Source organism: Vitis vinifera, chromosome 19 (assembly GCF_030704535.1).
Source record: "Vitis vinifera cultivar Pinot Noir 40024 chromosome 19, ASM3070453v1".
Taxonomy (NCBI): Eukaryota; Viridiplantae; Streptophyta; class Magnoliopsida; order Vitales; family Vitaceae; genus Vitis; species Vitis vinifera.
Window position 1 is genome coordinate 26969678 of NC_081823.1, and position 12015 is coordinate 26981692.

Consider the following 12015-nt stretch of genomic DNA (forward strand, 5'->3'; position numbering starts at 1 on the left):
TTTTAAGGTAGCCATCACAAAAATTATTAATGAATGAAAAGCTTAGAGATTCTGTTTCTTTCTTGTATATTTTTTATATCCCATTTCAGCCTTTATTGTCCTTCCACCTAAAAACAAGTGGACAAAAGAGAAGGGACCCCCAGCTTTAAAGAAACTTATCACCTTCCCTCCTGCAGCCTGGAACACACACACGCTCCTATGACATGGAGATATACAAAGACAAAGCCACCCACCCCCCACCCCTTTACAACCACATTTCTTCATATCAAATCAGGTTATGTGAATGTGAGAACTAAAAGAAAAGCAAAAGGATCGAGATGGATACACACTATGAAATGAGCACATACTTGGATTGGGTTACTCCTGCTTACCATCACATTTAGTGGAGGCATCCATGATTCTTTTTCTTCTTTCTTTTTTTTTTTTTTTTTTTTTTCCATTTTTTTATTTTATGGTATACAAACAACTAGCCTTGACATGCCTAGCCACCATTTCTCCAGCCAAATGATTAGTCATCTTCTTCCTTCATAAACCCCACTAAATATCTTCTCACTTTTCTGTTTTTTTTTTTTTTTCTCTTTTTGAATGTTTTCACTCTTATTCCACTCAAAGTGGCATCAGAGTCAGAAGCAATTCAGCCGTCTCCCCAACTTTCAACTTCTTCTCATGTTGCTGCTGCAGTAGCTTCAGTAAATCCATCAGTCGGATTAATTTCTTTCATTCGTTTGCTTTGTCTCCCACCTGAGGTTCTTCAATCTTCTCCACAGCAGACAGATCCACCGCCTGAAAACCAGTGATCACGTCTTCTGCTTTCTGCTGCCCAAAAGAAAACAAACAAAGAAGCATATAAACAGATCAAGATACCCGATAGTGAATTTAAAAAACACCTCTACTGTTGTTGCCCCAATTCTAAGGCACAGAATAAAGTTTTTTTTAAAAAATAAAATAAAATGGCATGATAGTGTCCACTATCCCTACTTGTAGAAAGAATCCTCCTTTATTCTTAATTATCTTCTAATCGCAGGGAATCCATTTTAGAATCTTAAGATAAACAACCTTTCCCATTATAGAGAAAAATGTTTTCATGGTTGTGCATGATGACAACACATTTGATGGCCCCATACATATTATGCCCACTCAATCCCAAATCCCAAAGTTAAATGTGCTCACTGAAATAATTTCAGATATAGGAGAAAGCAAAGAATAGCACATAAAAGACAAACCTGTAGATGATCAAAATGTGGCATAGATGGCTTGATTTTCTTGTCTTGCATCACCTTTTGGCGGCTTTCATAAAAATCGAAGTCGTCCAATATAGATGTCTTTGACACATAGTTCTTAAAAATGTTCAAGATTTCGATCCCCTGAGGAAATCTCACCTGAAAAAGGATGACAACAAAACAAGATTAGTTGGAAGGAAGCACAAGAAATTGAAGAAAACAAATTCTATGAGATAGAGAACAGTTTGTTGTGCGCACCTCCTGTGTGTCTCTGCTATTGGTCACAGGCTTGTTGTCGTTGTTCTCAAGTATTATATGCCGCAACTGTGGGTTTGGAACATCTTTTATGATGTGCCACTTGACAGGGAAAAATCCATTCCACTTATCCTGTTGCCAGAAGTCCATGTTCTTATTAAAATCAACTCGGCCAATCATCTCAGCTACTCCACAGAACTGCCCACTTGCATTAACCTAAACATGGCAATACATGGACAAATGAATTAAAATTTATTGGATGAAAGGGAAAATAATTTTCCAGCCAGAAACATCAAATTCTAAACTTACCGAAAAGAAAAGAAACACGGGACACTTGCTGCCTCTGTCTCCCATCCTTTCCTTTGCTTCCTGATATGCACCATCCAACCTCTTATTGCCATTCGGAGTACTAGCCCACACATTATACTTGATGCTTTTATGAATATCATCTTCACTATAAGATTTGATGACAAAGAAGAACGCGTGATCATATTTAGTCGGAAAGTCAGGAAGGTTATATTGATCCCTCCTGATCAACGAGGCTATGCAGTTATTCTTTCCATTCCCATCAGCAGAAAGAGATCCAGCATCATTACCTCCAGACACCAAAGCGCCCTTGGCACTGGCTGTTCTGGGACCATGGTTCTGCTCAAGCACCCCAAAATCACTAATAGCATTAGCCTTGCTTCTCATTTTCAGCTTTTCTGTGCTAACCCAACCCCTACTATTTGCTTTTAGATTAACAGGGCTGTTGGGATAGAGTAATCCACCCTTTCCCTGGTTATAGGATTGAAGTTTTGCAATCGGAAAGTAATCCTTGCCCAGAGCATCATCTGGTTGGAAAGGTGAACCATATTGGGAGGCCTGCAAATTGCCACATAATGTAATGAAAAATGCTACCTGAGGAGGAGAGGGCATAATGTTGGCAAAGGCAAAAACCTATATTTACCTTGTTTGCTGATTTGAATTGACTGCGCATGCCATGAACCGATGATGGTGAGCTGCCTTTAACTTCTAATGGACTGTTGAACTCAGAAAGTGAAAAGGATTTTGAGGGAGGATTACGAGGATGACTGGGGGAGGATAAATTTTGTTTGGAGTCTGCAATATCTGGAACTCCAATATAACCACTTCCATATGCTCCATCTCCAACTAGAAAAGATGGATCCCACAAGTAAGATGATGGCAACAACTCTGACCCATAGGGGAGAGGGGTTGGAATATATCCAGGGGAAGCAATAGCTGGTGCAAACACAGTGCTTGGCGGATATGGGTGTTGACCAGCATACTGTCCATCAACACCAATCGTGGCTACAGGTACAACGGGGCTGTAGAGGCTGTAACCAGGTTGGAATCCTGGTGTGAAGTAAAGGAGAGATCCATTATCTGCTTGCATGACCTAAACAAAAATCAATTTATTATTAAATGTGATTACAAGATATAAACATGCAATGAAGTGAGTTAGTTCCTCACAGTCATATTTCCAACTGACAAAAATAAAAAAACCAATCCGTTAGTCATCATCCAAATATTTTTCATTCCAATATTCATTCAAATGCTATGTCTAGCCATACGGCCTGCATCAGACAGACTGCAAACACATGCATGAATAAAGTCTCACAACAGATACACCTAAGGTGATATGAATAATCCTACCACCAAGAATGCTAGTAAAGCAAGTTCCTAAGGTGCTGTTATCAAGCATGTTGTGTTTGAATAGGTAAAGAAAACAATTGCATTAGCAATGTTAATGTCTAAGGCATAATAAAACAAAAAAAAAATAAAAAATAACACAACCCGGCCACCGACACTAGAGTCTTTCCATCAGAATTGTGGTTAAGGGAAACAGAGACAGCACATAATAGATGTTAATGTCAAAGGCATTTTTATTTCTATGCCAGCAGGTTCCCATTTAAAACAATGGAAGAGTTCATGTTTCAGGCACCTTAGCAAAAATGCCCATCATCATTGGGCATATCGAATTTAATTTCCTGGAGGGAAACCATTTCCATTGAAACAGAATCCAAGAGTCCATTTTTTTTGTTCTAGGAAAACAAGAAAGATGAAATAGTAAACCAATTAAGACGAGGGTACCCACTTGGGGTTTCTGAATTCTTTTTCATTTTCCATTTTCTCTAAACTTGCCCAGAAATCAGAAGGAGAATAAAACTAAAAGCAAGAAACCCTAACCTAGATGAAACAACCAAAATCCACTCAGGCCAAACCCATAAAGGAACAAGTCAATAATCGATTGATTGTCAACTAGTACAGTCTAGTCAGTAAAGTGATCGAAAAACTTACAGGATACTGAATCTCCAAAGGCAGTCCTTGGTCATCCAATTCAGCAAAGGAACCATCAAAACCTGTTAAAATGCCCAGAAAACATAATAAATAAACAAAAACCCAGAAAATAGTAAAATTGAAATTTGTTGATAAGGGTTGCATCAACATACCTGGATAGTAGTATCCATAATATGATGGTGTGTGAGGAGGCATGACTGGTGGTGGTTCTGTTGTCAAGGACTCTTGATCCACTTCACTTTCTTTAACACTTCCCGTTGCTTCTCCAGATGATGTTGCATCAGATGGGCTTCCTTCCTTTGGAGGACCACCCTGGCCACCCACATCACATACCCACTTTCATTTTTCTTCCAACTTAAATAGATTTGAAACCAAAAAGGACAAATTCAAAATTTTCCAAGGAAACAAACAGGTGGAAGCAAAGCAATTACCAGTTGACTACAAGGATCAACCTTGAGGTTCCTAATCATTTCTTCGAGAGCTGATGATGCATGAATCCAAACAAGTCAACACCATCAACCATAATTTTTTATAATCACAATAATCAAAACCACAATCAATACATCACCCACAACATTCAATGGAAAAAATAAATATTTTTATTTTCCTACAAAAAGAAAAAAAAAAAAGAAAAGAAAAAGAAAGAAAAGGAAACAGAAGAGGGGGGAGGACGAGGACAGGATATGATACCATGGTTGTGAGGATGGAATTGAGAGGCCATATTGTTGTTAATAAGATGACACCACAAATCCCCGCAATAGAATCCCTCCGGTTGTTACAGTTACTATTACACCCAGAAATTTAGGGGGAAAAACGCCACCCAAATCCTATCCCGACTCCTGAATTCTTGTTGGAAACCAAAAAAACCTATTTGTCTAAGTTAAAGCCTTAAAAATAACAAATATAGCTGTGAAAATGGTTGAAGCTTCTGTTTGGAAACACCTAAGTCCGTGACATGGGAGCGCTGTTAGAGCTGATGAAGATAGAAAGAAGAGTAGCAAATTAGGAATTGGGTTTCAAAACAATAAAGAAGGAAAAAAAACCCAAAAACAAAACAAAAAGTATGAAAGGGGTGGTGAGGCTTCCACGTCATATAGTGTGTCCGGTTGCGCATCCCTGCTTTCCCATCCGTCCGATGACCCCGAGACTGCCTCTCTGTGGAATCTTCTTTCTTTTTTTATTATTAAAATTATATACGTCAACATCATCATCCCGTATCCTCTCTATTCAATTTCATTTGACACACGGTGTTGATTATGTGTCCGATGCGCGTGCAGCCCACCCACTCCAACTGAATTACCAATTTGCCCTTCTATATTATGTGATATTACCAACATGATGCCCCAATCGATGCCTTTTCTCAATCATTGCCCTATACTTCAACTCATTTTATAGACTTTAGCTTAGTAATAACAAAGCACATTATTTTTATTTTTGGGTGGGACTAAGCTAAATTGAGCCCCAACAATATGGTAAAGACTTATTGAGAGCAATTCAATTCAAGAAGCAATCGTGTTTAACAAGGGACCAAAAAAAATTGTTTAGTCCGATCTATGCTAGACGACTAAGAGTTACACATGTAATTGATTTGAGATGAGACATTTTAATGGAGAAACTTAGGGCATGATATCACATAAATGAAAGTTAATTTACTATCTTTCTAGCCCTTCCTATTTAGCTTTCACATTTTTTCCTCACTCCTAAGCCGCTTCATCATTGTATATAACCTTAGTTTAATTGGCAAACACAGAGGGGGATGTAGCATGGAAAGATGACTTGCCCCCTTTCCTTTCTTCTTGCCCTGTTATTTATAGTCGTTTTTTGCTTCTTTGACTTGACAAGAAGATTTTATGCCCTTTTTTATTCTTAGAATAGAATTGTAGGGGTTGTGATTTCGTTAGTCTTTTCATAAATCAAAATTGGATGTTTTCGGATGGGATTGGAGGTTGAGGTCCCATGCAACGCTTCCCTTTGGATTTTTGTCCCGTCAATTCCATGCACAAATATTTCATCCCGTTCTATATGGAGATTTTATTAATCACCGAGTTGAATTGAAGTCAAAAGCAGAGTTAGGAGGGGGAAGGACGAGAGAGGACAAAAAGCACAGCAAGACGGCATGCTTGCTTAAGGAGTAAGTCTTCCAATTCCCAGCCATTCATTCAACACAAATTTATTACGAGATTGAAGCTTCCACGTTTAACCTTACTATGCCATTCAACTAGCTAGCTAGTACAATATATATATATATATATATATATATTACTTCTCTCCACACTCAACCCAACCAGCCATTGTTTTTTTTTTTAATACATTCATATTTTGACTCTCAGGTTTGATGTGCGAAACCCTTGACCTTCGATTGAGACTGCTACACCCCATTACAGTACCATGCATGCCCATCATCAGACTGGTGAAGAGGCTGTTCATTAAAAATGGGTTCCTATTAGCCTCAGCCTCTGGACGCTGGGCTTGGGATTTATGATGGTGCCAATCTTTCCTCCTCGCATGTCAAGGTTGAGGCATTGTTTAATTCCAAGAACATGATCTTTGGATTATTAATGCTGCTCTTTCTTGTCACATCATGTCACGTCCCAAAACCCACTTCAAGGGCAAGACACTTATTTCACACCTTAAGCCCAAAGACTCAAAATAGAAATGATACAAATATTCGTATTGTAACTAAAAATTTATCAATTATCAAATTCATATTCAAAGTAATATGACAAAATTTTAAAATCTTCAAGTATTGACTTAAAAAAAAAAAAAAAAAAAAAAAGTAATAAATCAACCAAAGTGTTATTATCCAAATAACTCCAAACTCAAAATAATTTAAATCAAAATTAAGTTTTAACATCTAAACAATATCCAAAATAAAGAGAGTTTAATCAAATGTCCTAATAAAGTCAAATTTCCCTCCTAACGGTCACTCCTTGCCCGAATTGAGGTTACCTAAAAGATTATCAACAAATGAGGTTGAACTCAAAACTCAATAAAGAACATTAATACAGTTTCATGAATCAAACATTTTCAATCATGCTTGTAAATAGGAGATATAACATATACTTATTTTCATGAAAACTTTTGAGTTCAAAATATTAATACATTCAAACTTTTCAACAAAACTTTCTCATATCCATTTCAAAACAATTTCTTATCAAAACCAAATTGAATGCATTCAAAATATCTTTATTCTGGTTATCGTATAACAAATGGTGTCCAATTAGGTGAGACTTCACAATTGAGTAACTAGTTTCAAATTTGTTCCATTTAAGGTGAATAAAACTATATATCAACAATTATAACCCGTTGACTAAAACTATATAATATCAACTATTATAACCCATTGATTAGGGCCAAATATGTCAACAATTATAATCCGTTGACTAGGGTTATATAATATCAACTATTATAACCCATTGATTGGGGCCGAATATGTCAACAATTATAATCCGTTGACTAGGGCTATATAATATCAAGTATTATAACCCGTTGATTGGGGCTGAACATGTCAACAATTATAATCTGTTGATTAGGGTCATAGAAACCAGAGTCAAACACTTTATTTCATTAATTCAAACTTACAAAACAAAATATCATATCTCCAAAAATTTTCATTTTTCATAAATAAAGAAAATTCTCAAATATACTTTTCATATAAAACACATATTTGATCCATGTGAAAAGATAAAAATAATAATTTTACACATTTCAAAATACAATATAAAAAAGAAATTATTTTCTTTTATAAAAATTTGCATTAATTCCCTTACCTTGAAGAAACATTCAAAAACTTGAAGTATTTAGCCTGACGAATTTACTCATCACCTAACATAATATCATATACAATTATCTAAAGGTAAAAATTTGACAATCTTAATATTTTATTTAGTATTAGGGATCCTAATTAATTTCTAATGCTAATATTATTACTACCCAATATTATTTTCAACTTACTAAACAATAATAAATTAATTTACTGAGTTTTTAGATTATTGTAAAATTCATTTTCTTTCCTAATCTTACCCTCACCATTTATTTCTTTATATACTTAAATTAAATTAAAACCTATATAAGAAATTATTATTATTATTATTATTATTATTATTATTATAATCCAATTGTCAATTAACCACAGTTCCACTCCCACACCCTATTATATATATATACTATTACTTTCAAAGACCATGCAATACTATTATTATAATAATAACACCTTTTTTTTCTTCTTCTTTTGTTTTTTCCTTCCTAGACGTCCACACGTATCCTTTTTTTTTTTTTTCTTTTCTTTTAAACCCTTTGCTACACGACACACATCCACATTATTATTATTTTTTTCTCTTCACCATTCCAAAAAATCATGCTACTCTTATTTTATTTATTTATTATTTTTTTTCTAGATCTATTCATTTGAGTAATCAAAATCTTTCGATCTCCATTAATAAATCAAACTATATTCACAAATTTTTTTATCTTTTTGACTTATAAATTAATTAAACAAACTCTAATCAAAATTGAGATATTCCAAAGAATATCTAAAGTGTTCAAAACTAATTAATGAATATAAAATATTAATTTAAGGATTAAAAATCTTACTTGAAAAATTGATTTTCAAACCCTTAACCTCCAAATCTTCAGGCATATACTCTCTGATCTTTCTGATTTTTGTGTAAAAGGGTTTTCTGAATAGAGAAGGTAGGAAAAATCTAATTTATATATAGTGGTTTTAAATACAAAAAGAACTTTTTACCCTTATTAAATTACTATAATTAATTAATAATTTATAAATTACGATTTTACCCCTAAATTGGGTTTGGGGCATTACATCCTCATCTCCTTAACAGAAGTTTAGTCCTCTAAACTTGATATACATGAGTCTTGAAATAAATGAAAATGTTTTTCTCTAATCTCTTCATCTACTTCCTAAGTGACTTCTTAAATACTAAGATTACTTCACTAGACTTTTATCAACAAGACAATAATAAAACATAGTATCTTTTCCATCTCGCACCAAATAGGCATAAAACCCTTAACAACCTTTCCTAAGCAAGGAAGTAGCCTCTAAAGCCAAGATCATAGACAATGATCTAACCACATGTTTTCCCTTAAAACTAAACTTATATTGGTCAGGAATATGGAAATCACCCTTTTACCAAAATAATTAATAGAGACATAGAAGGAAACTAACCAATCCATCTCCAAAATCACATCAAAATCCTCAAGGTTAAGAAGTACTAAGTCAACTAACATCTCCATATAACTAGTAATCATAAGACAACCTCCAAACATTATATTATCCACAATAGAATGTCCCATAGGAATAGTAACAATCAAATCAAAGTTTAGGCTACCAACAATCATACCCAACAAACCAACAAAAGATATTGAAACAAAGAGTGTGTTGAGTTTAGGTCAATCAAGGCTCTAGCAATAAAGTGTAAATTCGAATAGTACTTGTCGCCACATCAGAAGTGGCTTGAGCATTTTGATGAGTCATAGCAAACATTCGCCCTTGGACTCTAGGTTTTTGTATATCCTCCTTAAGCTTCCCAATTATAAACTTCTTATTCTCTGGATAATCCCGAATCATATGTCCATGCTTCCCACAACCAAAGCAAGCTCCAGACTCTTTCTAGCAAGGTTTACCCCAATGTTTCTTACCACAAATAGAACAAGTCACATCTAAATTTTGCACTACTTCCCCTTTAATTTGACTCTTAATTGAAACAAACCTTTTTGGTTTTTGGTTATCATGGGCACCATCACTCCTACTCGTCTTCCTTTGTTGTTTTCTGTACTGTTGAAGCTCCTTATTATCTTTTTTCCCTATAAGGGCTCTATTTAGAACCTCTAAATAGACACTAAGCTTCAAAGTAAATATTTTGTTTTTTAGATAGGGCTTCAATCCATCCTGCAACTTTAATGCATTTTCTTCTTCTGTAGCAATCAATTGTGGAGTAAAACGTGACAACTCTGTAAATTTAGCCTCATATTGGGCCACTGTCATATCCCCCTATTCCAAACGAACAAACTCTCCTACTTTTTATCATCTAACACTATCGAGGAAGTACTTCTTGTAAAATAACTCCTTAAATAGTCTCCAAACTATAGGTCTCTGATTCTCTAAAAGCCTTTTGGTCATATGTCACCAATGATCTACTTCTTTATCTAACATAAATGTTGCATAGGAGATCTTTTACTCCTCAAAGCAATCTATAACATCAAAGAATTTTTCTATCTTAAGAATCCAAACTTCTGCTTCTGTTGGGTCTGAAGTATTAGAAAAGTAAGGAAGACCTAACTTCTTAAAGTCATCAAATGAGCTACCCTTAGAAGATGAGGGTTGTCCAAGAGCTTGAGTCTCAATAGGTCTAGCCTGACACTCAACCAAACCAGCTAAAGTCTCAAGATACCTATAAAGTCATTCTACATTCATGGGAGGCAAACCCTCAAGCGGACGAGGTACATCATTATTAACCTAATTGTTTTGGGAAGATGTTGGTCTTCTTGGTGACATGTTGTCCTATGAAGCATCAGGTATAACTAAATTAGTCACTAGAAAACCAATTAGACAAATTACATTCATAAGGAAGAATAGGAATTTATTGAAGATGAAATTGAAACTAAAACTAATGTGTCACTCATCTATTCCCAAAGTAAACTAAAACAAGTTCCCAAAAAGATCATAACCTAGTGCTCTGATACCACTCAGTCATGCCCCAAAACCCACTCCAAGGGCATGATGGTCATTTCACACCTCAAGCCCAAAGGTTCAAAGTGGAAACAACACAAACATTTGTATTGTAACTGAAAATTTACCAATTACCAAATTCCTATTCAGAGTAGTATGAAAAAAATTCTAAAATCTCCAAGTATCAACTTTAAAAAAAAAAAACTAATACATCAACCAAAGTGTTATTAAGTTTTAACATCTAAACAATGTCCAAAATAAAAAGAGTTTAAACAAATGTCCTAATAAAGCCAAATTTCTCTCCTAACGGTCACTCCTCGCCCGAACTAAGCTTACCTAAAATATTATCAACAAATGGGGATGAGTTCAAAGCCCAATAAGGAACATTAATATAGTTTCATGGATAAAACATTTTCAATCATGCTTGCAAATAGAAGATATAACGTATAAGTATTTTCATAAATTCTTTTAAGTTCAAAATACTAATACATTCAAACTTTTCAACAAAATTTTCTCATATCCATTTCAAAACAGTTTCTCATCAAAACCGAATCAAATACATTCAAAATATCTTTACTCTGGTTATCGTATGACAAATGATGCCCAATTAGGTGGGAATTTACAATTGAGTAACTAGTTTCAAATTTGTTCCATTTAAGGTGAACAAAACCAAATGTCAACAATTATAACCCATTGACTAGAGTTATATAATATCAACTATTATAACTCGTTGATTAGGGTCGAATATGTCAACAATTATAACCCGTTGATTAGGGCCATAGAAACCAGAGTCAAACACTTTATTTCATTAATTCAAACTTGCAACACAAAATATCATATTTCCAAAATTTTTCATTTTTCATAAACAAAGAAAATTCTCAAATATACTTTCCATACAAAACACATATTTGATCCATGCAAAAAGATAAAAATAATATTTTTACACATTTCAAAATAAAATATAAAAAGGAAATTATTTTCTTTTATAAAATTCTGCATTAATTCCCTTACCTTGAAGAAGCACTCAAAAACTTGAAGTATATAGCTTAATGAATTTAGTCCACAGCTAACATAATATCATATACAATTATCTAAAGGTAAAAATTTGACAATCTTAAAAATATTTTATTTAGTAGTGATCTTAATTAATTTCTCATGCTAATATTATTACTACTCAATATTATTTTCAACTTACTAAACAATAATAAATTAATTTACTGAGTTTTTAGATTATTGTAAAATTCATTTTCTTTCCTAATCTTACCTTCACTATTTATTTCTTTATATACTTAAATTAAATTAAAACATATACAAGAAACTATTATTATTATTATTATTATTGTTGTTGTTCCCATAATCCAAGTGTCACTTAACCACAATTCCACTCCCACACCCCATTATATAATATATATATATATATATATATATATACCCAACACTATTACTCCAGGCTACCAACTAAACCCATTATTATTATTATTATAATAACACTTTTTTTTTCTTTTTCTTTTGTTACTTCCTTCCTAGACGTCTACACGCATTCTTGTTTTG

General features: G+C 33.9%; 1 protein-coding gene across 2 annotated transcripts; it reads right to left on the reverse strand.

The window, feature by feature from the left end:
- On the reverse strand, window positions 1-4914 carry LOC100258644 (YTH domain-containing protein ECT1). 2 transcript variants are annotated; one of them, XM_010646778.3, is made up of 9 exons: window positions 4467-4914; window positions 4208-4257; window positions 3929-4088; window positions 3777-3838; window positions 2425-2874; window positions 1785-2339; window positions 1479-1691; window positions 1224-1379; window positions 1-813 (listed from the first exon to the last, which is right to left on the reverse strand). In XM_010646778.3, the coding sequence occupies exons 1-9, from the start codon at window positions 4495-4497 to the stop codon at window positions 718-720; spliced, it is 1773 nt and encodes a 590-aa protein (XP_010645080.1). In that variant the 5' UTR covers window positions 4498-4914; the 3' UTR covers window positions 1-717. The 2 variants fall into 2 exon arrangements, with proteins under 2 accessions (XP_010645080.1, XP_002268572.1); XM_002268536.5 differs by having other exon boundaries at window positions 1-816; window positions 4467-4908.
- Window positions 4915-12015: the final 7101 nt, after the last annotated feature.

What these genes read in the sequence shown, in the direction of transcription:
- LOC100258644 (XM_002268536.5), bottom strand. Translation starts at nt 4,497, where the DNA reads ATGGCCTCTCAATTCCATCCTCACAACCATG. An exon ending in CTTTGGAGATTCAGTATCCT is followed by an intron (nt 2,875 to 3,776) that starts GTAAGTTTTTCG and finishes ATTTTTGTTTAG; the next exon opens with GTCATGCAAGCAGATAATGG. An exon ending in CACATTTTGATCATCTACAG is followed by an intron (nt 817 to 1,223) that starts GTTTGTCTTTTA and finishes TCTTTTGGGCAG; the next exon opens with CAGAAAGCAGAAGACGTGAT.